Genomic DNA, 27,809 nt, shown 5'->3' on the forward strand with positions numbered 1-27,809 from the left:
TTGATTACCAGTACTGCTCTGTTGCTGTTTATTCAAGGTATCAATTTAACTCTGAAGAATTAACCTCTATGAACAGTCTGTGTAGAACAAAGACAGTTGAAAATATTTTAAAACAAGTTGTGAAAACACTCAACCTGAACTGGAATCTGCCAGGATGAGTAACAACTGATGGTGGTAAAAATATGTGAAGAGCAGGAAAAGGTGTAGTTGGGGAAGTTTAGAAACTGTATTCATTTCCTTTAAAAAAAAATTATGTTTATTTGGTTTTGAGAGACAGAGTGCAAGCCCGGGAGGGGCAGACAGAGAGGGAGACAGAATCTGAAGCAGGCTCCAGTCTCCGAGATGTCAGCACAGAGCCCATCATGGGGCTTGAACTCAACAAACCATGAGATCATAACCTGAACTGAAGTCAGACTGAGCCACTCAGGTGCCTCACCTCTTTTTTTTTTTTAAGTTTATTTATTTTTGAGAGAGAGGGGGAAGGGCAGAGGGAGAGAGAATCCCAAGCAGGTTCTGTATTACCAGTGCAGAGCCTGATGTGGTGCTCTATCCCATGTACCATGAGATCATGACCTGAGCTGAAATCCAGTCAGATGCTTAACTGAGTCACCCGGGTGCCCCAGAAACCTTATTCATTTCTATTCATCAAAAGGTACATTGCCAAAAGTATTTTAATATGTCAAGTTAATGAATTGTGTGAACAGTAAAACTTTACTTATTCTCATGGACTTAATGAGATCCATGAATTTTTTTCAGAACTAGAAGCTGAATATTTTGACTTGAACTATCACCACAGATTGCCCATGATTTAGTAGCAGTAAATACTGTGAATTTCTTTTGAGCTCATATCCATGATTAAAATTTTTCTGAACAAGAAAAATGGCCCTTAGCACTGTTAATAGACTGCATATTTTTGCAAATTAGCTTTTGCCACAGACTTGATTTCTCTGGATTTAAGTTAGAAGGTAAAACAATACTTCTGTGTGAAGTACTGTGGTAGTCATTTCAACGAGTCATAAATAATATCCAAATACTATATACTGTGTAGTCAACAAATAAGATCTCCATTCCCACATTTTCCAGAATCAAACTATTCTAATAGCATTTTTTTTACTTTAATGCAAGTATGAAGAAAATTTCCTTACTTAAAAATGTATTCAGTTCTTGGGGCTCCTGGGTGGCTCAGTGGGTTAAGTGTCCAACTTTCGCTCTGGTCATGGTGTCACTGTCCGTGGGCTCAAGCCCTGCATCAGACTCTGTGCTGACAGCTGAGAGCCTGGAGCCTGCTTTGGATTCTGTGTCTCCCTCTCTCTCTGCCCCTCTCCTGCTTATGCTCTGTCTCTCTCTCTCAAAAATTAATAAACATTTTAAAAAAAATTATTCAGTTCTGTATATTTGAGGAACTGCTATCTAATATTGGAAGTGATTATTCTGCAATATAATAACCTCTTGAGAGGCAAATATCTAGAGAAATCTCAAACAGTTCTGTAATACTTTTCCTAGTAATAAATATGCTCAGTCAAAAGCAGTACTCAGTATTTGTTTGTATGTATCTGTGTGGACAGACTGTTTTAAAGATGAAATATATAAAATCTCATTACAGATCGGCATTAAGTGAACATTTGCGATTTTAATAGAACAGTAACTTTGAACTCTAATCTTAGAATTTAATTCTCATTCATAGACCTGTATTGCATAAAGTTGTACTTATTTTTAAACTTAGAATTTCATGACTATCAATTTTGGCTAAATTTTTTCTCACTAAGGATCTGTGTAATAGCCTTCACTTTGGCTCTTCACAACATCTAAAATATGTACTATTTGACTCCTTGAAGAAAAGAAAAATGCTCAGATACTACCCTAGTGAAAGGAACTGAAGTCAGAATTGAGTGTTGTAGACCATAATAGAACTAATGTGTTCTAGACCACACTAGACATAATGATACAGAAGTAACAGGTCTGACAGATCCAGTTGGGTTCACTGGTAGTCAAATTGCTGGCCTGAACAAAACTCAAATGTTATATATTGGAAGTCAGCATAATGCAGTGGAGTGAGTTGAATAGTGTCTCCCCAAATTTGATGTCCATTCAGAACCTTAGTGGAAATAGAGTCTGTGGGTGTAATTAAGGTAAGGTTTGAGATGAGATTATATTGGATTAGGTTGAATCCTAAATCCTTGAGAAACAGACCAGGACATGCCAGGACACAGAAGACAGGAAGAGAGAGGCAATGATGTGTCTACAAGTGGAGGAGTACTGGCATCCACCAGAAGCTAGAAGAAGAAAGGAAGGATCCTATAATCTTGAATGTGGCCCTGCTGATACCTTGATTTTTAAATTTCTGTTTTAGGCCACAAAGTTTGTGGTAATTTGTTAAAGCAGCCCTAGGAAGTTACCACATCTACAGTCTCCATGACATTTTATGTAAAGTGTTTAGCCTAAGTCAGTAATTTCCTGACATGCATGATGTGACCCAAAAAGAAGAGAAATAAGTGCTACTAAAAATGATCTGAATTGACCCAGATGTTGTAATTACAAGACATGGATTTTGAAGCTGCTTGTCTAATATGTTTGAAGGTTCAAAGGAGAAAAATGAGGGAGCAGGTGGGCGCCTCGGCAGAGAAGGCAAGTATAAAAATAAAAGGAAATTCTAGAACTGAAAAAGTATGTGTAATGTTAAGCCAGGGGTGAGTTTAATAATATAGTGCAGATTATAGATGTATATCAGCAGTTATGAATTGAAAATTTGAAAGAAAATTGTTTTAAAACATTTAAACAAGGCCTTAGTTATCTTTGGAAAATATCAACTGATCCAACATGTAACTGAGTGAAAAGGAGAGTTACAAAATATTTCATGTGACAGGCAAATTATTTGAAGGAATAGTGGTTGAATATGTGCAAAATTTGGTGAAAAATACCTTACACATTAAAGAGAATTTCAGCAAACCCAAATAAGTCTAATAAGCAAACTATACCAGTACCCTGATAAAGATAAAATCATAAGAGATTCCAAAAAAGGTAGTAAACAGGTGTGGACAACCACATAAGTGACCACAGACAGCAGAAATGGTGGAGGCCAGAACATAAAATGACCTTTTGAAGTGATGGGGGCTCGATTCAAAATTCTATGCCATATAATTCAAAAGAGGCTGAAAGTTGAGAGTTCACTACTTGAAGACCTTGTTCTAGAAACAGCTATTTGCCTCCCAAGATCAGTGGTAAGGAGTTTGGTTGTCACAACTCAAAGTGCCTGGACTCTAGTGCAGGAAGGCCTAGGGTGCTTCTAAACCTCTTACACTGCACAGGACAGTCTGCCACTACACCAATATAGCAGTAGTTCCAGGGTAGTTCCGGGGTTCAGGGCTGGTCTAGAGGACTTGTCCCAGAACATGCAATGACGGTAAAACATGGAGCTTTCCACTGCCTGCTTCTAGATTTATGTTGAAATAGTGCAGGCAGCCCCCTGCCAGGAGTTAAGCTGCACAAAATTAGAAGGGGCTTAGACCCCAGTGTTAAGTAAACATTCAGTTACTTCTATGAGGGTCTTAAGTGCTCCATGAATTACAGGAATTTTAAATGCTCAAACGGAAAAAAGGGCAATGAATAATCCTAGGAAATGCAAACAGTGCTCTTGGGATTTAGGTTTAGGCACCAGCTGAATCGGAAACAGGGAGTCAGGATCTTGGCATTGGCTCAGAAAATGTGGTTGGATTTTTCAGATCCGTTGCATTCAAGAAATTTCTCTTTTCCCAAGATACACCCCTCCACCCCCAGAGCTCTGCCAAGTAGGAGTCAGGATGGCAGCCACTGTGGTTTTTGAAGACGAAGGGAAGGACTTCAGGTACTAGTCCTCTCCTCCGTGGCTCCCAAAGTCGGGAGATGTGGGCAGGCCTCCCTTGCACACCCTCAATGGACGGTCTTGTTACTCTCTACAGACCCCAGGAAGGAGGTGGCCCTGAAGGACACTGGCTCGTGTGCAGTGAGCGCGTTGGCACAGGAGGGACTCAAGTTCTCTCTGCCTTTGGGTCAGGCTATGACCCCCACCGAAGGGCTCAGGCCCGGGGGAGTGGGGTAGGGGTGCTTATCAAGTAGGGGTCGCGGACAGCAGGAGCTGCGGGGTGCGGGGAAGCTCTTGTAAGTGCAGCCGCAGTGGCCACGGGCCTGTGTTTAACTGGGTGCGTGTGGAGCCGCCTGCTGGTCTGGTCAGACCAGGCCGCACCGCAAACAAGCCGCGCCCCCTGGTTCTCTGCGCCAGGGGTACTGGCGTTCGACGTCCAACTCCGGAAGTCTGCTGGGCCCAGCCCGTGAAGAAGGGTCGCAGTCAGAAACTCAGGGATACTAGGGAGAGACTCTGCTGTGGGCCCCGCCTCCCACACGAACGCGGTGCGCAGCGGCCAAGGTGTCAAGGGGACAGCACGGCCCGGCCTCTGAGAACTATGCCCGGTGAATACCCCGGCGGCTGGCCCTGCGCCACGACTGTCCACACGTGACCTTTTTCTCCTTAGGGGTACGATTTATGGAGTGAAGGAGCGCCGCTTCCTCCCAGGCTCTGCAGCCCCGCTCAGGCCAGGAGCCCAGGAGGCGTCTCCGTGGGCCAGCGGCGCCCTGGCCTTCGTTTGGCCCTCCGGGTCTCCGTCCCAGCACAGCGGTTGGCGCGAGTTGGGGACGGCCGCGGGCGTGACACTCGTCAGCACGAACCGCGAGCACAGCGCGAGGAGCACTTCAATCTAAGGCCCCCGAGGATAGGCCGGAACTAAGGGCTGTGCCAACTGGAGGGGCTGCGAGTCTGTGAAAGCCGCCGGGAGACTGAGCATGTATAATCCGTTAAAATGAGTTCAGTTATGAGCTAAAGAGGTAGGAGATTTCATACTGCTCCTTGACCTAAAAATTCTAAATCTTGTTACTTTGACCCACACGTGTCTATATGTTATATAAACTAAAGAGAGGAACGGTGAGAAAATTGTCCGGTTGATTCCTCACATTTCCGCCCTCCCCTCATGCCTCTTCAAATAAAAACATACACATGCAGAGCCTTAGGGTTTTTACTGATGGGTTATTGGGGCAATTCTTTGAATTGACTGTGAAATCCATTAATAGGGCCCATTAGCTTTTTTTTTTTTTTTAACTTAAAGCCTTTATTTTCAAATAATTGTAGATTCACACGCAAAGTTAGTCCAGAAAGGACCTTGTACACTTCATCCAGATTCCTTAAATGGCAACATTGTACATAATTATGGCACAGTATGAAAACCAGGAAAATGACATTGGCACAATTCTAACAGGCTACATGCTTTAGATTTCAAGTTATTACACTATGTGGGTTTTTTTTTCCATTTAAAAATTTTTATCACTTTATTGAGATATAATTGACATATAACATGTAATTAGTTTCATGTGTACGATATAATTAAATGTATATATTTTGAAATCACATTAAGTCTAGTTAACATCACCACATAGTTACAATTATTTTCATGATGTGAACTTTCAAGGTCTACTCACAGCAACTTTCAAATATACAGTACAGTATTATTAGACACTACACAACACTATGCAATTAATTTATAATTTATTTTTACCTTATGACCCCCTTCACTCATTTTTCCTATCCCCCAACCCCAGCCTCAGGCAACCACCAATCTATCCTCTGTATCTATAAGCTTGGGTTTAAAAAAAACTTTGTTTCAGATTCCATATATAAGAGACTATACTTGTTTTCCTCTGAGGTTTTTCACTTAGCATAATGCCTCTGGGTCCATCCATAGTTTTGTAAATAGCAAGCTTGTTTTATGTATGAATAAAATTCCATTGTGTGTCTGTCTGCATCTGTGTATCTATATACATACCATAGTTTTTTTTGTTTGTTTGTTTTCATAGTTTCTTTATTCATCCATGGATGGACACTAAGGTTGTTTCTGTATTTTGGCTATTTTAAATAATGCTGCAGTGAACATAGGGTTCATATACCTTTTTGAGTTATTGCTTTGTTTTCTTTGGATAAATACACAAGAATGGAATTGCTGGATCATACAGTAGTTCTATTTTTAATTTTTTTGAGGAACTTCCAAAATGGCTGCATCAATTTACATTCCTGCCAGCAGTGCATCAAAGGTTCCCTTTTACCACTTCCTTGCCACCACTTGTTATTTTTTATCTTTTTGATAATGCCATTCTAACAGGTGTGAAGAAGTATCTCGTGGTTTTGATTTGCATTTCTCTGATGATTAATGGTGTTGAACATCTTTTCATGTATCTATTGGCCCTCTGTAAGTCTACCTTGGAAAAAATGTCTATTCAGATCTTCTACCCATTTTTAAATTGGATTATTTGTTTTTTTTTTTAATGAATTGTGTGTGATCTTTACATATTTTAGATATTAGTCCCATACTAGATATATGATTTGCAAATATTTTCTCCCATTCAGCAGGTGTCTTTTCATTTTGTTGATGATTTTCTTTGCTGTGCAAAGCTTTTTTAGTTTAATGTAGTTCCATTTATTTATTTTTACTTTTGTTGCTTTTGCTTTTGGTGTCAGATTTAAAAAATCATTCCCAGGGAGCTTATTGTTTATGGAGTTTTTGTTGTTGTTTTGTTTGTTTGTCTTAAGGGTTATATGGTTTCAAGTCTTTAATCCATTTTGAATTAATTTTTGTGTATGGCCTAAGATAGTGGTTCAATTTCATTCTTTTGTATGTGACTGTCCAGTTTTTCTAACACCATTTAGATGAAAGACTCTGCTGTACACTCTCATTGTATATTCTTGTCTCTGTTGTTGTAAATTAATTGACCACATATACATGGGTTTATTTCTGTGTTCTCTATTCTTTCCCATAGATCTATACATCAGTTTTTATGCCAACACTATACTGCTTTAATTACCTTAGCTTTGTAATATAGTTTGAAATCTGGAAGTGTGATACCTCCAGCTTTGTTCCTCTTTCTCAAAATTGCTTTGGCTTTTGGGACCTCTTTTGTTTTCATACAAATTTAGGATCATTCTAATTTTGTAAAATGTGGCATTGGAGTTTTTATAGGGTTTATAATAAATCTATAGATTGTTTTGGTATTGACATTTTAACAATACTGATTCTTCCAATTCATGAGCACAGAATATCTTTCTATTTATTTGTGTCTTTAATTTCTTTCATTAATGTCTTATAGTTTTCAATGTACATGACTTTCACCTTCTTCATTAAATTGATTCCTAGGTTTTTAAATTCTTTTTGATGCAATTGTATATGGAATTATTTTCTTAATTTTTCTGGTGCTTTGTTATTAGTTTTATGTATTGATTTTATGTTCTGTAACTTTACTGAATTTTAATATTAGTTCTGTTAAAGAAGAGACAACAGACCCAAAATGGAGATATTTGTGCTAAGCCCCATGTCACCAAACCAACACTTAATACCTAACTTACTTACAGTTTCAGCATCTCCCAGGAAAGGAATCTTAAACCAGTTAATTTAGAATTCCCAGGTCAGCACTAGTGAGGTAATTTGGCTGAGAGACCCTTGCAATCCTCTAAAGGAAAGTGATAGACCCTCCCTGTCCCCTAAAGGAAAGTCATCAAAACCAATCTGCTTTTGTTAGTATAACTTACTTGTCCTGATCCTTTCTGCCTATAAAAGTCTCATTTTGTACAGTTCCTCAGAGCTCTTTTTGTCTGGTATGTGGGATGCTGTCTGATTCATGAATCAGTGAGTAAAGCCAATAAGATCTTTAAAATTAACTCACTTGAATTTTTTGAAATAGTTTTAAGGGTTTTTGTTGTTGGCACTTTTAGATTTTTCTACATATAGTATGTCATTTGCAAATAGTGACATTTTTACTTCTAGTTTGAACGCTTTGTTTCTCTGTCTTGTCTAATTGCTGTGGCTAGGACTTCAACAGTTAGTTGAATACAAGTGGTGAGAGATGGCATCCTTTTCTTGTTCTTATTTTAGAGGGAAAATTTTCAGCTTTTCACTATTGAGTATTATGTTAGCTGTGAGACTGACATATATGGCCATTTTTATCTTGTGGTATATTTGCTCTATACCCACTTGGTTGAGAGTTTCTATCATAAATGGATGTTGTGTTTTGTCACATGAGTTATCTACATCTGTTGAGATTATCATATGATATTTATCCTTAATTTTGTTAATGTGGTTTATCACATTGATTTGTGGATGTTGAACCATCCTTGCCTCCCTGGAGTAAATCCTACTTAATCATGGTGTATAATCTTTTTAATGTATTGTTGAATTCACTTTGCTAATGTTTTGTTGAGGATTTTTGCATGTATTTTCATGTAAAATGAAAATTTTATAAATTCATGTATTTTCATGTAAAATGAAAATTGTATAAATGGTTTGCAAATGTTTTCTCTCAGTCTGTGGCTTATATTTTCATTCTCTTGCCATTGCCTTTCACAGAGTAAATGTTTTATTTTGATGTTCAACTTCTCAGTTTTGTCTTATTGATCATGATTTTGTTGTCATGACTAAGAACTTTTTGCATAACTCTAGTTAGAATATTTCCCATATTTCCTCCTACAATTTTGTATTTTCACATTTCATATTGAAATTGTGTGTACCGCATATATTATATAATTTTTTGTGTTGATCTCCTAACCCGCAACTTCAATTGATTTATTCTAGGAAGTGTGTGTGTGTGTGTGCATATGTGTGTGTGTGTGTGTGTGTGTGTGTGTCCCTTGAGATTTTGTACATTTATAGACAATTATGTCATATGTAATTATGTATTCATTAATATTTTCCTTTTCTTATTTATATGCTGTTTATTTATTTTTTTCTTACCTTGTTGTGCTGGCTAGCCTTCCAGTACTATGTTGAATAAGAGTGATGAAAGTGGACATCTTGGCCTTTGTCCTAATTTTATGAGGAAGCATTCAGTCTTTCATGATTAAGTATAATGTTAATTATATTTTTTCAATAGATATCTTTATCAGGTTGGTGACATTCTCTATTCCTAGCTTGCTGAGGTTTTTCTTTTTAATTATAAAATGGCATTGAATTTTGTCAAATGATTTTTTTGCATTGATGCGATGTGATGTCATGTCGTTTTTCTTTTAAGCTAAGTATAGTGGATTACATTAATTTATTTTCAAATTTTGAATGAGCCTGTCATTACTGTCATCAACTTCACTTTGATGTGATGTATATTTGTTTATATATATTACTAGATTTGATTTGCTATGTTTTTGAGAGCTTTTGAATATAAATTTATGAGAGATATAAATCTTTAATTTTTTTTTAATGTTTATTTTTGAGAGAAAGAGAGAGAGAGACAAAGCATGAGCAGGGGAGGGGCAGAGAGAGAGGGAGACACAGAATCCAAAGCAGCCTCCAGGCTCTGAGCTGTCAGCACAGAGCCCAATGCAGGGCTTGAACCCATGAACCATGAGATCATGACCTGAGCTGAAGATGGATGTATAACCAACTGAGCTACCCAGGCACCCCATAAATCTTTACTTTTTGAATTAGTATCTTTGTTGTGTTTTCATGTAAGTAATACTGGACTCATAAAATGTGTTGTGTTCCTATTCTATTTTTTGGAAGAGTTTGTGTAGAATTGGTGTTAATTCATTGAATATAGAATTCTCCACTGCAATCAACTGGGCTTGAGCATTTCTTTTCTGAAATGCTTTTTACTATGAATTCTACTTATTTAATAGTTATAGAAAAGTTTAGGTTATCTGTTTTATCTCGAATGACATTTGGTAATTTTTGGCTTTGATGGAATGACCTAACTTCAGTTTCACCTAAGTTGTCAAATTAACATGCAGAGAATTGTTTCTGGTGTTTCCTGACTATCCTTTACTAATCCTGACTATCCTTGAGTATCTGTGTGTAGTGATATCTTTTTCATTCCTGAATTTGGTATTTTGTATTTTTTTCAGTCATAGAAAAGTTTTTTTCAATTTTAGTTTTTCTTTTTTTGAAAAATTGTTTAATGTTTATTTTTTGAGAGAGAGAGACAGAGTGTGAGCAGGAGAGGGTCAGAGAGAGGGAGACATAGAATCGGAAGCAGGCTCCAGGCTCTGAGTTGTCAGCACAGAGCTCATCATGGGGCTCCAACTCACCAACTGAGCCGTGAAATCATGACCTGAGCCGAAGTTGGACACTCAACTGACTGAGCCACCCAGGCATCTCTGATCTTTTCTTTTTTAAAGTTTATTTATTTTGAGAGAGACAGAGAGAGGGAGAGAGAGAGAGAAAGAAAGCGAGTGTGAGCAGGGGAAGAGCAGAGACAGGGAGAGAGAGAATCCCAAGTAGCCTCTGGCGGTCAGTGCAGAGCCCTATGTGGGGGTTGATCCCATGAAGCATGAGATCATGGCCTGAGCCAAAATCAAGGGTCAGACACTCAAGTGACTGAGTCACCCAGGCATCCCTCAATTTTATTGATCTTTTCAAAGGATCAACTTTAGTTTTCATGGTTTTTTTTTCCTATTATTTTTCTATTTTCAGTATCATTTAATCTTGCTCTTATGTCTTTGCTTCTACTTGGCTTTGGATTTTTTATTCTGTTTTTCTGTTTATTTTCTGGGATAAAAGTTTACACTATTGATTTAAACCTTTTTTTTAAATTCAAGTATAATTAACCGACAGTGTTATATTAGTTTCATATGTACAATAATGATTCAACAATTCCATACATTACTCAGTGCTCATCACGATAAATGTATTCTTAATCCTCTTCACCTATATCATCCATCCCCCACCCTCTTCTTTTCTAATGTAAACATTCAGTGGTATAAATTTTCCACTCAACACTGTTTTAGCTCCAAGGCACATTTCACCCATTTTGTCATTCCCCCCATTCCTCCTCTGGCAATCATCAGTTCATTCTTTGTGTTTAAAGATCTGTGTCTGTTTTTGTTGGTTTGTTCATTTGTTTTGTTTTTCAGATTCCACATGTAAGTGATATCAAATGACATGTGTTTTTCTCTGTCTGACATATTACACTTAGCATAATACCCTCTAGGTCCATTCATATTGTTGTAAATGGCAAGATCTCACCTTTTATTTTATGACTAATATTCGCGCGTGTGTGTGTGTGTGTGTGTGTGTGTGTGTGTGTGTGTATGTGTGTGTGTGACGTGTTCTTTGTCCATTCATCTATGGATGTTGCTTCTGTTCTACCTTGGCTATTATAAATAGAGCTACAATAAACATAGGGGTGTATGTATCTTTTTGAATTAGTAGTTTTAGTTTCTTTGGGAAAATAAATACCTAGTGGTGGAATTACTAGATTGTACAGTAATTCTATCTTTAATTTGTTTTTAACTTTATTTATTTATTTATTTATTTATTTATTTATTTATTTAGGGAGTGGGGGAATAGAGAGAGAGGGAGACAGAATACCAAGCAGGCCTTATGCTTTCAGTGCAGAGATCCTTACCTGAGCTGAAATCAAGAGTTGGACACTCAACTGACTGAGCCACTCAGGCTCAGATTTTTGAGGAACCTCCATACTCTTTTCTACAATGGCTGCACCAATATATGTTCCCAGCAACAAGGCATGAGAGTTCCTTTTTATTCACATTCTTGCCAACCTTTGTTATTGTCATTTTGATTCTAGCTATTCCATTCTGACAGGTGTAAGATGGTATCTCATGGTTTTGATTCGTATTTCCCTCATGATGGTGTTGTTGAACATCTTTCATGTTTCTTGGCTCTCTGTATATCTTCTTTGAAAAAATGTATATTCAGGTCCTTTGCCCATTGTTTAATCAGATGATGATGATGCTTATGTTGAGTTATATAAGTTCTTTACATATTGTATATATTAACCCATTATTGAATGTATCATTAGCAAATATTCTCTCCCATTCAGTAGGTTGCCCTCTTGCCTTGTTGAGGTTTTCCTTCACTGTGCAAAAGCTTTTTCATTTTGGTGTAGTGTAAATAGTTATTTTTGCTGGTCTTTCCTTTGCCTGAGGAGACATATCTAGAAAAATGTTTCAAAGGCTAATGTCAAAGAGATTACTGCCTATGTTTTCTTCCAAGGTAAAAATCTTGACAAGTGTTTTTTTTTTCCTTTCATTAAGCTTAAATAACTTTTTATTTCCGTTTGTAAGTTCCTCTTTGTCCTAAGGAATATTTAGAAGGGTTTAATTTCCACATTTTTCTTATCCATTACTCATCTCTAGTTTGATTACACCCAGAGGATATAGTTTGCATGATGTCAGTTTTTAAAATTTTACAATTTAGGGGCGTCTGGGTGGCTCAGTCGGTTAAGCATCTGACTTCAGCTCAGGTCATGATCTCACGGGTTCATGAGTTCAGGCCCTGCATCAGGCTCTGTGCTGACAGCTTAGAGCCTGGAGCCTGCTTCAGATTTTGTGTCTCCCTCTCTCTCTGCCCCTCCCCTGCTCATGCTCTTTCTCTGTCTCAAAAATAAATAAAAAACATTAAAAAATTTAAAATTTTACAACTTATTTTATGTCATAGTATATGATCTATACAATGTTTAATTGGTTCTTAAAATGTGTATTCTGTTGCTGGGTGGAATGTTCTATAAATGCAAATTGTATCCAGTTGATTGAGGTCTTATTTTTTTTATTATGAAATTTATGTCAAATTGGTTTCCATACAACACCCAGTGCTCATCCCAACAGGTGCCCTCAATACCCATCACCTACCCACCCCTCCCTCACACCCCCCATCAGCCCTCAGTTTGTTCTCACTTTTTAGGAGTCCCTTATGTTTTGGCTCCCTCCCTCTCTAACCATTTTTTTTCTTCCCCTCCCCCATGGTCTTCTGATAAGTTTCTCAGGATCCACATAGAGTGAAAACATATGGAGTCTGTCCTTCTCTGTATGACTTATTTCACTTAGCATCACACTCTCCAGTTCCATCCATGTTGCTACAAAAGGCCATATTTCATTCTTTCTCATTGCCACAAAGTATTCCATTGTGTATATAAACCACAATTTCCTTATCCATTCATCAGTTGATGGACATTTAGGCTCTTTCCATAATTTAGCTATTGTTGAGAGTGCTGCTATAAACATTGGGGTACAAGTGCCCCTATGCATCAGTACTCCTGTATCCCTTGGGTAAATTCCTAGCAGTGCTACTGCTGGGTCATAGGGTAGGTCTATTTTTAATTTTTTGAGGAACCTCCACACTGTTTTCCAGAGCGGCTGGACCAGTTTGCATTCCCACCAATAGTACAAGAGGTTTCCCGTTTCTCCACATCCTCTCCAGCATCTATAGTCTCCTGTTTTGTTTGTTTTAGCCACTCTGACTGGTGTGAGGTGATATCTGAGTGTGGTTTTGATTTGTATTTCCCTGATAAGGAGCGACATTGAGCATCTTTTCATGTGCCTGTTGGCCATCTGGATGTCTTCTTTAGAGAAGTGTCTATTCATGTTTTCTGCCCATTTCTTCACTGGATTATTTGTTTTTCAGGTGTGGAGTTTGGTGAGCTCTTTATAGATTTTGTATACTAGCCCTTTGTCTGATATGTCGTTTACAAATATCTTTTCCCATTCCATTGGTTGCTTGTTAGTTTTGTTGATTGTTTCCTTGGAAGTGCAGAAGCTTTTTATCTTCATGATGTCCCAATAGTTCATTTTTGCTTTTAATTCCCTTGTCTTTGGGGATATGTCAAGTAAGAAATTGCTGCGGCTGAGGTCGGAGAGGTTTTTCCCTGCTGTCTCCTCTAGGGTTTTGATGGTTTCCTGTCTCACATTGAGGTCCTTTATCCATTTTGAGTTTATTTTTGTGAATGGTGTAAGAAAGTGGTCTAGTTTCATCCTTCTGCATGTTGCTGTCAATTTCTCCCAGCACCATTTGTTAAAGAGACTGTCTTTTTTCCATTGGATATTCTTTCCTGTTTTGTCAAAGATGAGTTGGCCATACTTTTGTGGGTCTAGTTCTGGGGTTTCTATTCTATTCCATTGGTCTATGTGTCTGTTTTTGTGCCAATACCATGCTGTCTTGATGATGACAGCTTTGTAGTAGAGGCTAAAGCCTGGGATTGTGATGCCTCCTGCTTTGGTCTTCTTCTTCAATATGACTTTGGCTATCCAGGGTCTTTTGTGGTTCTATACAAATTTTAGGATTGCTTGTTCTAGCTTTGAGAAGAATGCTGGTGCAATTTTGATTGGGATTGCATTGAATGCGTAGATAGCTTTGGGTAGTATTGACATTTTGACAATATTTATTCTTCCAATCCATGAGCAGGGAATGTCTTTCCATTTCTTTATATCTTCTTCAGTTTCCTTCATAAGCTTTCTATAGTTTTCAGCATACAGATCTTTTACATCTTTGGTCAGGTTTATTCCTAGGTATTTTATGCTTCTTGGTGCAATTGTGAATGGGATCAGTTTCTTTATTTGTCTTCCTGTTGCTTCATTGTTAGTGTATAAGAATGCAACTGCTTTCTGTACATTGATTTTGTATCCTGCGACTTTGCTGAATTCATGTATCAGTTCTAGTAGACTTTTGGTGGAGTCTATCGGATTTTCCATGTATAATATCATGTCATCTGCAAAAAGTGAAAGCTTGACTTCATCTTTGCCACTTTTGATGCCTTTGATTTTTCTTTTGTTGTCTGATTGCTGATGCTAGAACCTCCAACACTATGTTAAACAACAGCAGTGAGAGTAGACATCCCTGTCGTGTTCCTGATCTCAGGGAAAAAGCTCTCAGTGTTTCCCCATTGAGGATGATATTAGCTGTGGGCTTTTCATAAATGATTTTTATGATGTTTATGTTCCTTCTATCCCGACTTTCTCGAGGGTTTTTATTAAGAAAGGATGCTGAATTTTGTCAGATGCTTTGTCTGCATCGATTGACAGGATCATGTGTTTCTTTTCTTTTATTAATGTGATGTATCACACTGATTGATTTGTGAGTGTTGAACCAGCCCTGCATCCCAGGAGTGAATCCCACTTGATCATGGTGAATAATTCTTTTTATATGCTTTTGAATTCGATTTGCTAGTATCTTATTGAGAATTTTTCCATCCATATTCATCAGGGATATTGGCCTGTAGTTCTCTTTTTTTACTGGGTCTCTGGTTTAGGAATCAAAGTAATGCTGGCTTCATAGAATGAGTCTGGAAATTTTCCTTCCCTTTCTATTTTTTGGAATAGCTTGAGAAGGATAGGTATTATCTCTGCTTTAAATGTCTGGTAGAACTCCCCTGGGAAGCCATGTGGTCCTGGACTCTTATTTGTTGGGAGATTTTTGATAACTGATAAAATTTCTTCGCTGGTTGTGGGTTTGCTCAAGCTTTCTATTTCCTCCTGTTAGAGTTTTGGAAGTGTGTGGGTGTTTAGGAATTTGTCCATTTCTTCCACGTTGTCCAGTTTGTTGGCATATAATTTTTCATAGTATTCCCTGATAATTGCTTGTATTTCTGAAGTGTTGGTTGTAATAATTCCATATTCATTCATGATTTTATCTATTTGGGTCATCCCCCTTTTCTTTTTGAGAAGCCTGGCTAGAGGTTTGTCAATTTTGTTTATTTTTTCAAAAAACCAACTCTTGGTTTCATTGATCTGCTCTACAGGTTTTTTAGATTCTATATTGTTTATTTCTGCTCTGATCTTTATTATTTCTCTTCTTCTGCTGGGTTTGGGGTGTTTTTGCTGCTCTGCTTCTATTTCCTTTAAGTGTGGTGTTAGATTTTGTATTTGGGATTTTTCTTGTTTCTTGAGATAGGCCTGGATTGCAATGTATTTTCCTCTCAGGACTGCCTTCGCTGCATCCCAAAGCGTTTGGATTGTTGTATTTTCATTTTCATTTGTTTCCATATATTTTTTAATTTCTTCTCTAATTGCCTGGTTGACCCATTCATTCTTTAGTATGGTGTTCTTTAACCTCCATGCTTTTGGAGGTTTTCCAGACTTTTCTTGTGGTTGATTTCAAGCTTCATAGCATTGTGGTCTGAAATTGTGCATGGTATGATCTCAATTCTTGTATACTTATGAAGGGCTGTTTTGTGACCCAGTATGTGATCTGTGTTGGAGAATGTTCCATGTGCACTCTAGAAGAAAGTATATTCTGTTGCTTTGGGATGCAGAGTTCTAAATATATCTGTCAAGTCCATCTGATCCAGTGTATCATTCAGGGCCCTTGTTTTTTTATTGAGCCTGTATCTAGGTGATCTATCCAATGTTGTAGGTGGAGTATTAAAGTCCCCTGCAATTACCACATTCTTATCAATAAGGTTGCTTGTGTTTGTGATTAATTGTTTTATATATTTGGGGGCTCCCGTATTCGGCACATAGACATTTATAATTGTTAGCTCTTCCTTATGGATAGACCCTGTAATGATTATATAAAGCCCTTCTTCATCTCTTGTTACAACCTTTAATATAAAGTCTAGTTTGTCTGATGTAAGAATGGCTACTCCTGGTTCCTTTTGACTTCCAGTAGCATGATAGATCATTCTCCATCCCCTCACTTTCAATCTGAAGGTGTCTTCAGGTCTAAAATGAGTCTCTTGTAGTCAGCAAATAGATGTGTCTTGTTTTTTTATCCATTCTGATACCGTATGTCTTTTGGTTGGCGCATTTAGTCCTTTTACATTCAGTGTTAGTATTGAAAGATATGGGTTTAGAGTCATTGTGATGTCTGTAGGTTTCATGCTCGTAGCAATGTCTCTGGTACTTTGTCTCACAGGGTCCCCCTTAGGATCTCTTGTAGGGCTGGTTTGGTGGTGACAAATTCCTTCAGTTTTGGTTTGTCCTTCTATTCTAAATGACAGACTTGCTGGATAGAGGATTCTCGGCTGCATATTTTTTCTGTTCATCACATTGAAGATTTCCTACCATTCCTTTCTGGCCTGCCAAGTTTCAGTAGACAGATCTGTCAGGAGTCTTATCGGTCTCCCTTTATATGTTAGAGCACGTTTATCCCTAGCTGCTTTCAGAATTCTCTCTTTATCCTTGTATTTTGCCAGTTTCACTATGATATGTTGTGCAGAAGATCAATTCAAGTTACGTCTGAAGGGAGTTCTCTGTGCCTCTTGGATTTCAATGCCTTTTTCCTTCCCCAGTTCAGGGAAGTTCTCAGCTATAATTTCTTCAAGTACCCCTTCAGCACCTTTCCCTCTCTCTTCCTCCTCTGGAATCCCAATTATACGTACATTATTTTGCTTAATTATGTCACTTAATTCTCTGAATCTCTCCTCATACTCCTGGACTTTTTAATCTCTTTTTCTCAGCTTTTTTTTTTTTTTCAACGTTTATTCATTTTTGGGACAGAGAGAGACAGAGCATGAACGGGGGAGGGGCAGAGAGAGAGAAAGGGAGACAAAGAATCGGAAATAGGCTCCAGGCTCTGAGCCATCAGCCCAGAGCCCGACGCGGGGCTCGAACTCACGGACCGCGAGATCGTGACCTGGCTGAAGTCGGATGCTTAACCGACTGCGCCACCCAGGCGCCCCTCAGCTTCTTCTTTTTCCATAATTTGATCTTCTAATTCACCTATTCTCTCCCCTGCCTCTTTATTCTGAGCTGTGGTTGCCTCCATTTTATTTTGCGGCTCATTTATAGCATTTTTTAATTCCTCCTGACTGTTTCTTAGTCCCTTGATCTCTGTAATAATAGATTCTCTGCTGTCCTCTATACTTTTTTCAAGCCCAGCGATTAATTTTATGACTATTATTTTAAATTCATTTTCTGCTACATTGCTTAAATCGTTTTTGATCAGTTTATTAGCTGTCGCTACTTCCTGGAGTTTCTTTTGAGGAGAATTCCTCCGTTTTATCATTTTGGATAGTCCCTGGAGTGGCAGGGAACTGAAGGGCTCTTCCTCTGCGCTGTCTGGAGTAACTTGCATTGGTGGGCAGGGCCGCAGCCAGACCTGATGTCTGCCCCCATCCCACCGCTGGGGCCACAGTCAGACTGGTGTGTACCTTATCTTCCCTTCTCCCAGGGGCAGGACTCACTGTGGAGTGGTGTGACCTCTGGGCTACTTGCACACTGCCTGTCTTGTGGTACTGCTTTGTTGGGATCTGGCATATTACCCAGGGTGGATCCGCAAGGTGCACAGGGGCGGGAGGGTCAGGCTCAGCTCCTTTTGCCTTTGGTGGTCTGCTTCGGGAGGGGCCCTGTGGCGCTGGGAGGGAGGCAGACCCGTCGGAGGGATGGATCTGTAGAAGCACAGCATCGGGTGTTTGCCAAGGTCTTATGTTTTTTATATCCTTGCTGATTTCCTATTTAGTAGTGCTATCAACTGCTAAGAGAGGGATGTTGAATTTGTCAACTATACTAGATTTGTCTATTTCTCCTTTCAGTTCTCTCAGTTTTTGCTTCATATATGTGGATGTTCTGCTGTTTCTTGCACACAGGGTTGTTGTATTCTTAGTGGATAGAGTCTACTGTAATGCACATTTTACCCTGGAAATATTCTTTGCTGTGAAGTGTTATCTTTATTTAGTGTTTTGCTTTTTCAGTTGAGCATGTTACAAGGTTTATCTCTATTATAGTATATATCAATACTTCATTCCTTTTTATGGCTGAATTATATTGTAGTTTACGAATATGCCATATTTTATTTATCCAGTCATCTGTTGATGGAAATTTAGATTATTTCCATATTCTGGCTATTGTGAATGGTGCCGTTATGACATTTGTGCACAAGTTTTGTTTGAACATTAAGTTTGCAGCATATATTGAGAAGTGGAATTGGCACAGGTCAGGCAAGGCAAATTAGTTTCTTAGCTTATTTTAATTATGTATAAGAGTCAATCATCTGGTAGTTAAGCTAATTATACTGTTCTGGGATTTGGCAGTGGTTTTTTGTTTGTTTGTTTGTTAAGTAGGCTCCATGCCCAATGCAGGGCTTGCACTCATGACCGAGATGAAGAGTCCCATGTTCTATGAAGTGAACCAGTCAGGGGCCTCTGGAAGTCAGTTTTTTAGAATACTGAAAGATCATTAAAATAGCCAGTTGGCCAGGCAAGCTAATGGTACTTGGAGATTGTGCTGTCTCTAAGAAGAAAATAAATTTATTTCTCCCTCATTATAGTGTGAAGCTGCCCTCATAAAAAGGCATGATGTATTATTTCTTCTGGAGTTCCAAGGAACCTTTAACGTGAGGAAGAAAAAGTATTACACACCTGGCAAGGAAAGACAAATATGGAGGCAGCTCAGAACAAGTGTTATGCCCCTTCTTTTGGCATCAGACACCTCTCTCAGTAGATCCTTGAACCTGAGAAAATACTTCTTTTTGGAGCTGCCAAGAGAATTACTTGGAAATTAAAAACGAGTGGAACTACTGGCACAATGGAGTAAAGGGATGACCCCAACAACCAGTTCCTTTTTCTTCTGGTTGGATCTTGAAAATCTGATTTACTATCACTATTGTTTTGCAAAATTGCTTGAATTAGTAGAAGCAAAGCTAAAAACAAACAAAAGAGGTAAAAAAAAATGCCTGCACTCTACAATGCTAATAAAAACTGATATGTAGGCATAATTTTGAATTGGGAATTCTAGTTTACTGAAAATAAATCTTATTTGGGGTGACAAATATTTGAAGAACTGTACACTTCTGAACATTAATAACGTTTCTTTTATCAACTTCATTAAATATCCAGAACAGAAGAGTCTTTGAGTGGAGCTTATAGCAATAGTTTTCCTTAACTATTTATAATAAATTATGAATAATCACAGAAGATCATTTGCAGCATCAAAAGAAAATATATTCAGATTTCACTTTGATAATTTCACCTTCAGGAAGTATTTCTGAGTGAGCAATATGTAGAGGGTCTGTTTCAGTTGCTTGAGATACATATTATGAACACAACATAAAAATTCCTGCCCTCAATGGAGGCTTTTTAAAATTAGCATAAAGGTCCTTAATAGGCAGGCAGACAGAAAATTGACTCTTCCAGGGTCTCTAGATGTGGCATCCATGTTGGAATAAAAGCCCATGACCTGGAAAGGTCATTAGCCAAGTAGGGAGAAAGAAGCATTCATGGCTATAGCACAGACCATGGTCTCCAGTTAATAATGTATTATACAGGGAGTTGTCCTGTGGGCCTACCCCAGCAAGGGGACAGCAGGTAAAGCCTAAGTGTCCAATCATGGGACTTTGTCACCTGTACTCCCAATGAGTGACTCAGACTACCTGGGTGGACTTATTTCATCCTAATGGGTAGATGATCTTGAACTTAATAGCAAATCCAATCACAATTCTAAAAGATTATATATAAAAAACGGTATAAAGGAGATGATTCTAAATATCTTAAGAAATTGAAACTTAAGAAACTAAGAAAGAAGGACTCTTTATATTACCAACTATTATAAAAGCAGAGTGAACAATAATCTCTTGATTATTTTTAGGGAATATAGCACTAACTAGATATTATCTTCTCTTTTTGCAGATGCATCTTTGCAAGGCCATTGGCAGCTCTAGAGTAATAATTTAACCGGCGTCTGATGTTCCATTTCTGTAGTCCTAGGACATATTTTCCTTTTCTTGATTCAAATACTCTTCAGTGAAAAAATTCAGTATCAGGCTAGAAAAGGAATATTTTGGCTCATATGAGGTATACGCTAGCCCTGATCCCAAAAGGTGGATATGTTGCTAGTATAACAGAATGCAGGGAATGGGTCATGAGCAGCTCTGTGCAATATCTTTACAAATGGCAATTTAGAATATGAACAGATTTAAAATCATTAGGAAAGGGGTGAATTATCATATCGTATGTGGAGCACTGGATATTAATACAAAAGAAAAAATTGTATTAGGTCAAATGACATAAAAGGAAGCACTGGACATATAGAGACCTTTACTTTGTATGCAGTTAAAATGGTGAATATTTTGCTCTATCAGTATGATGATGGATCCAGGTAGCAATGCTGGCAATCAGGGTAGTGAAGTCTTACTCAGCAGCTTGGTTCCACTCGGTATTACCATAGAATAGTCACTTACCAAGAGCACCTAATCTAACAACCCAGATGTCAGCAGCTATGACTTTTCCCTACAGTTCACAGCACCAAAAAGGGGTGCTTTTGTCAGTCTGCAGTTTTACTGCCAGTGGGTCAAGCAGCTAGGCACAGTAAGAACCCAAAATAAAAATGCCAGAAGTTGTATCAAAGGGAATATCAGCTAGAGTTAAGAACATCCTTGTGTCCTGCCCCTTGAGAGGATCAGCCACATCAATTTTTAGGTCTGCATTAATGGCAATAAGGTTGACTAGTCACAGTGCCCAAGTGGTTCTCACTAGCCTTTCAGTGAAACAGGCCCAATTAGAGTAACCTCTATGAACTGAGGGCCCTACTGAGCCAGTAGCTTTGCTTCATGCAGCAGAGTGGGGGATAAATTTCCTCTGTAAGGGATAGCTGCTATCACCTCATGTACAGCTGAGATACTTCTGGGACCAGGACAGCTGTATACTTAAATATACCATGTGCATTTTACACAGGTATGAGGCCTGAGTACTTTACATCTTATTAGCCAGTTAAGTCCAAGATGACACCCTAAAATTGGAATATCAAGTCAGAGTCAGGTGTCTAGTGTAAAAGAGCCCAAGAGTAAGCTAATGGCTGCTTTACAAAAGGAGTATACTTCATAGCCTCATTAGGGTATCAAGTCAAATAACCCTTCTCCCCCATCCCAAGGGCATCTCCTTTTGCTAGAAATTCCAATCAACAGAATGACAAGTCACAGAGACTTGAAGCCCAAAGTAGTCATTAAGGGCTGTGAGGCCTCAAAGTTATCTTGTTTACACACAACTTTTCATGACTAGGAGAATCTCCTCTGAGTTATGGGAAGGGGAAGTATAGCATAGAACACATTCCTACTATACTTTAGAAATAATCCCAGTATACTGTACTGGCCTAAAGGGCCTCCTTTATTCCAAGATCAAATTCATTTCCCTTCCCTACTGTAAACCCTGCCCTAAAAACATTTTCTAAATCTAGATACCCTCTAATCCCATGGAAATTGATAAGATGTTGACTTGGGCACTTGTATCTCCTAGATCCAGAAAAGTTTGGACCCCTTTCCTCCCTCAAAGTTCCCCCAAATACTTGGGTGGGTGTTAATGGCCTTGTGTCCCCTTTGGAGACAGGAAAATTTCTCTCCCCTAAAGAAGTGAATGTTGGGGTATATGGAAGTAAAAGGAAGTGTGGAAGGAGAGTGGCTTCATGACATTAAACAAGCCACATTTACTTTAGTTGCATGAGGTATACTCATATTTTAACCAAAAAACCTTTCAACCTTTTGGTTCATCGAAAGCCCTGTTACAGGTGTATTATTTATTTCATTACATTGAAAGAAGGTGATTTTTTTTTTAATGAATTCTCTGATGATCTTTGAGAGACTCCTCCCAACACCAAACTTTAGTAAGTGTTATACCCGCTGGCTGACATAAGCTTGGCTTACTCAAATAGTTTTCTACCTCCCCAGCAGAGGGATGGCTAAATTATGTTCAAAAGCAAATAGACCTAAACATTTAAGAGCTTAATAGAACAAAAGCTTACTTCTTAATTATAAAATGTTCAAATGGTAAAGATGGGAATGAGAATTTTGTTCCACATATTCCAGGCACCCTTTTATCTTATAAAAGCTGTGCCATGTTGAAGCATGATACCCAAGGTTGTCTTGGGTCATCTCTGTTTTATTCTGACAGTATCCCTGTAGTTTGTCAGGGAGGTCTTTTGTCAGAACTAGATATGGCATACAACATGAACATTCAAAGTCCACCAGCCCTATTTGGAGGAAAGGGAGACCCAGACAATTATGTGTGAGTTATCTTAAAAGGCATGGCTTCTTTCAAGAGGGCTTTCCATAGTATCTTGAAAGGAGTATCAGTCTGTGTGCATTCTCTGATATATATTCAAGGTTGCTTTTTGGATAAAGGTTTTCCTACATTCATATGTATGTGGTTCCTCTCTTGTGTGGATTTTCTGGAGTCAAATGGATTGGTCTTTCAGCCACAATGATTTTCCACAGTTATTATATCAACAGGATTTCCCTCCCTCCCTGAATTCTCTGGTAAATATTTAGGGTTGACTTCTTAGACAATGTTCCAAATTCATTACATTTATAAGATTTCACCACTGTGAATTCTCTGATGTATTCTGAGGTTTGATTTCTGGCCAAAAGTTTTCCCACATTTATTACACTGAAAAGGTTTCTCTCCTGTATGAATTCTCTGATGATCATTAAGGATTGCCTTCCGGACAAATTTTTTCCCACATTCATTACATTTAAATGGTTTCTCCCCAGTATGAATTCTTTGATGCACTCTAAGGGTTGATGTCCGGGCAAAAGTTTTCCCACATTCATTACATTTAAAAGGTTTCTCTCCTGTGTGTGTTTTCTGATGTTGAATGAGATGGTCTTTTCGCCAGAACGATTTTTCACATTCGTTACACTGATATGTTTTCTCACCACTATGTGTTCTCTGATGTATTCTGAGGTTTGACTTCTGACCAAAAGTTTTCCCACATTCATTACACTGAAAGGATTTCTCTCCTGTGTGAATTCTGTGATGATCTCTGAGGGTTGACTTTTGAACAAAAGTTTTCCCACATTCACTACATTTATAAGGCTTCTCTCCTGTATGAATTCTCTGATGTCCCCTGAGGGTTGACTTCTGGACAAATGTTTTCCCACATTCATTACACTTATAGGGTTTTTCTGCTCTGTGAATTCTCTGATGTGTACTGAGGTGTGACTTCTGGGAGAAGGTTTTTCCACATTCATTACATTCAAATGGTTTCTCTCCTGTGTGAGTTCTCTGATGTTGAATGAGATGTCCTTTTTGAAAGAAAGATTTACCACATTCATTACACTTATAGGGTTTTACTTCAGAGTGACTTCGCTGTCGTACTTTGTGGGCTGATATGTGGTAGGAATTCCTATCTTCATGATATTCAAAGGATTTATCCCCAGTTTGTCTTCTGTCATTACATACTAATGAGTTCTCTTCTGTGACAGGTATCTGAGGTTGAGTGAAGTATGACTTCCTGTAGAAATTATTCCCACTTGCATTACATTCATGTTTCACAGCCATGTTGAATTTATTGTATTCCTTGAGAGCTGACTTCTCACAGAAGGATTTCCCACATTGGTTAAGATGAGGGTATTTCTCCCCTGTCCCAGTTGTTTTATAGTTAAAGACAGTTGTTTTTTCATTTTTTCCCCTAAATCCATCATTTTTATAGGATTTTTCTCCTGTGTGAATATTCTTATGTGTAACACAGGCAGCCTCATCATAGATGGTTTTTCCAATTTCATTATATTTAAAAGCTTGCTCCAACGTTTGACACTTTTGACTCTCAGGAGGATTTTCCTTATAACTGAAAGCTTCCCCACTTCTATTATATTCATATAACTTCTCTCCAGTGTGACTTCTCTCAAACTTAATTTTGAAAGACAAATTTTCACATACACTACAGCAATCTGGTTTTTTTGTTGAATAGTTTCTATTATTAATGATAAATTGGGAAATATTTTGCAAATTTACTCCCCATGAGTCATATTTACAGGACATTTTTGTTGAAACAGGAGCTATGTGCAGATTAAACTGTTTTCCCAAAATTTCCTCTTCCTCTCCAGTCAATAGTTTATTATCAATGGATATTACTTCCTGAAAGTGGTTGTCTTTGATTTTCTTGTTCCTCTTGATCAGGTAATCATCTCTGTAATCTTCTAAAATGGAGATAAATTGAAAACATCTTATAAATCTTACATTTCTTATGGCTGGGACACAGACATATAACTTATATTATATTTCACTTTTTGTTTTTTTTAAGATTAAATAATTTGTGTGTATATCTTCACTCTGCTTTAAAAAACAATACAGTGAAAATGAGAGAGGAAACTAGTAATAAATACATATCTTTATTTGGGTTGTAATAAATTGGATTTTCCTACCAGGGTGGAGAATGATAAAATTGAATAGACTTTTACAGGAGTGGTTATTTTAGGGAGCAGGAAAATCAGATAATGGGATGAACCCAACTGGACTATATAAACTTAAGTACAAAAAAATTAGTATTAATTAACAAAAAAATTAGGAGATAATGAACACTGATGGGCTAGGCCCGACAGAAGAAGAGTTTGCTTTGAGGAAGTATATTATATAGCCCTACACTATTAGAGGCCATACTGGTAAAATACTCAAGAGTCTATGCTTCCAATTTGATATCCTTTATTTTCATTAAATCCTTCAACATCAAATTAAAATTGAGTACAAGATTCCTCATGATTAAGAAGTTTATAGCTCAGACTCTAACCATCTTATAAGTTATGGAAATACAAACAAGTGAAAAAAGATGAAAGAAAAATCCATTTTTGCAACTAAATTAGATTCACTGCTCAATTCCTGCTGTGGTTCCTTTATCAAAGTTGAATAAGTGTACCTGATCACCTCATCCTAATTTTCCACATTTCAATTTGATGTGAGGGGTATATTTTATATATGTATGCAAGTATGTACGCTCTGTGGCCAGTGTGGGGCTTGAACTCTGGACCCCGAGATCAAGAGTCACATGCTCTATTGACTGAACCAGCCAGGAATTCCAAGGGGTGCAATTTTAAATGGAGTATCATGGAAGGCCTTACTGCAGAGATGGCACTTAAGAAAGCTCCAAATCATTTATGAATTCTAGATGCTCTTCCTTTGAGGCTTTTATGAGTTGTAAATATCATTTATTTTTGGTTCATCTCTTCACTCTCTTAAGTATGAAACATGATTTACATCTGCATAAAACTTATATGTGCAATTTAACAGTACCGAGTGAACACTGGTGTAATTAGAAACCAGGTCAAGAAACAGAACCCAAAATGGCTCTGCAAAAATCCCTATTTGTCTCTGCCCAGTTACAACTTATTCATGCTTAAGAGTTCATACTCTCCAAATATTTATATAATTGTTTCCTTGGCTTTCTTTGTGGTTTTACCATCAAAAAATGAATTCCTAAAAATGTAATTGAGTTTTGCATTTCTGACATTTACATAAATGTAACCATACATGCATACTTATATTGTTTGGTTTCTTTTGCTTAATATTATATAGCTAATTATCCCTTAAGGAATAGAACTATTTTTTCATTCTACTGCTGATGCACCCAATTTTAAACAAAAACAAACAATATTGCCACAAATACTGTTTTCTTTATTCTAGAGAATACAATCAAGCCTTTCTGTAGGGTATACAGTTAGGAAAGGAATTCCTTGGTTACAAGTTATATAGAACTTTACCATGATTTGATAACATCCTTCTGATAACACAGTGGTTTTACCAATTTACATTTTCCATTAGTGAGTAAGATTCTTTAATATTTCACATCTTCATCAGGACTTGGCTTTGCCAAACTTGTTAATGTCACCTCATACATCTCTCATAACACTTTATATTTTATGTTGCACTCCATGAAAGCTAATGAGACTGAACACATTTTCAAAGATTTAATGGCCATTTGAAAGTTCCTGTTCAGTCTTTCACTTATTTTTTAGTTGGGTTGCCACCTTTTCCTATGTTGACTTATGGAAGTTTTTACATTTTCAGGATACTTATCCTTTCTAGGTTACTTGTACTATATACATATTCTGCTACTCTGTGGCTTGTCTTCTCATCCTTTTAGTGGTATCTTTTATAAACAAAGTTCTCAATTTTAAAGTAGTCAAGTTTATTAATCGTTTTCTTTTGATTGGTGCTTTTTGTACCTTTGAGCCTAAAAGAAAAGTCTTGAAATATAAAGGTTTTTATCACCAAACTGACCTTCTGGAGTCTAACTACCCCTACAGAATTCTATCTGCTAGTGCTCAGTAACTCACCTTGGTGGCTCTGGTTTAAGAATTCTTCTTCTAAGAACCAAGGCTCCTCTCCTTGCTCCAATTTGAAGATTACTGCTGGTTTGAAAATGCAGTTCCCTGTAAACAGGGAACAATGGAGTACTTAGGACAGATGATGAGCTTTTTAGTCTCCAAAAGTGTAAAAAAGATAGAGCTTCAAGAGCTGCATCCTGAAGATCCTGGTTTGGATTTATCATGGAGAGCTAACAAAACGCTCCTTTTATCTTCAAAAGGGCATAGCTAATAATTTTATATTCCTGAATGAAATGCTTAAATAACATTAAAATCTAAATAAAGTATTCATGTGTATTGGTGTAGAAAAAGGAAATACTTTCCATGTGGTGTGATGAGGGTAAGTTACACTTATATGCTCACCCACTGAGACCAGGTTGTTGTAGTTCTCCAGCATCACATCTCTATACAGGGTCCTCTGAATTGGACCTATTTGCTGCCACTCCTCCTGGGTGAACTCCACAGTCACGTCCTTGAATGACACTGATGCCTGCAACAGTACATTTCTGCTCAATGTGAAGTGTTCATAATTAGGTAACAAAGAAAATACCCCTAAAAACCATTCTTATGTTTACTGTAAAGAGTTTAAAATGAATATAAAGGATGCTTTTTTGAATCTAATTTTAACTTTAATTTTTGAAATGTTTATTTAAGGGGGGGAGGGAGGAGGGGCTCAAAGGGAGGGAGAGAGAGAGAATCCTAAGAACACTGTCAACATAGGACCTGATGTGGGGCTTGAACCCATGAACTGTGAGATCATGACCTGAGCTGAAATCAAGAGTCAGATGCTTAACTGACTGAGCCACCCAGGCACCCTGATAATTTTAAGTTTGTTTCAGAACTACTCAACTAGTAAAAACGTTCAAGAGTTGATGCTCAACTGACTGAGCCGGCCAGGCACCCCTAACTTAATTTTTGTATTTTTATGAGTTCTACACATGTACTATCAATAAGTATATTAGTAAAACTTTTGTCTTAAAATTTTTTAAAGCACAAATGATAAATTTCCTCCAATTT

The 27,809-nt window shown here is 37.8% G+C and overlaps 1 protein-coding gene and 1 long non-coding RNA gene across 2 annotated transcripts in view; one reads left to right on the forward strand and one right to left on the reverse strand.

Moving 5' to 3' along the window:
• Positions 1 to 501: 501 nt before the first annotated feature.
• LOC111557458 lies at positions 502 to 19,496 on the forward strand. Its single transcript, XR_002737506.2, has 3 exons — positions 502 to 3,841; positions 3,936 to 4,854; positions 18,996 to 19,496. It is a non-coding gene; the product is annotated as an uncharacterized LOC111557458 (long non-coding RNA).
• A 3,056-nt stretch (positions 19,497 to 22,552) lies between these two features.
• Positions 22,553 to 27,809, reverse strand: part of ZNF510 (zinc finger protein 510) — a 35,975-nt gene continuing 30,718 nt past the window's right edge. The window contains exons 3-5 of the mRNA XM_045042474.1: positions 27,156 to 27,282; positions 26,763 to 26,858; positions 22,553 to 24,632 (exon numbers count right to left, since the gene is read on the reverse strand). Of these exons, the coding sequence (XP_044898409.1) occupies positions 23,020 to 24,632; positions 26,763 to 26,858; positions 27,156 to 27,282 (1,836 nt within the window). The 3' untranslated portion in view covers positions 22,553 to 23,019. The remainder of the gene's footprint in view (positions 24,633 to 26,762; positions 26,859 to 27,155; positions 27,283 to 27,809) is intronic.

The sequence above is a fragment of the Felis catus genome, chromosome D4 (genome assembly GCF_018350175.1).
Source record: "Felis catus isolate Fca126 chromosome D4, F.catus_Fca126_mat1.0, whole genome shotgun sequence".
NCBI classification, from domain to species: domain Eukaryota; kingdom Metazoa; phylum Chordata; class Mammalia; order Carnivora; family Felidae; genus Felis; species Felis catus.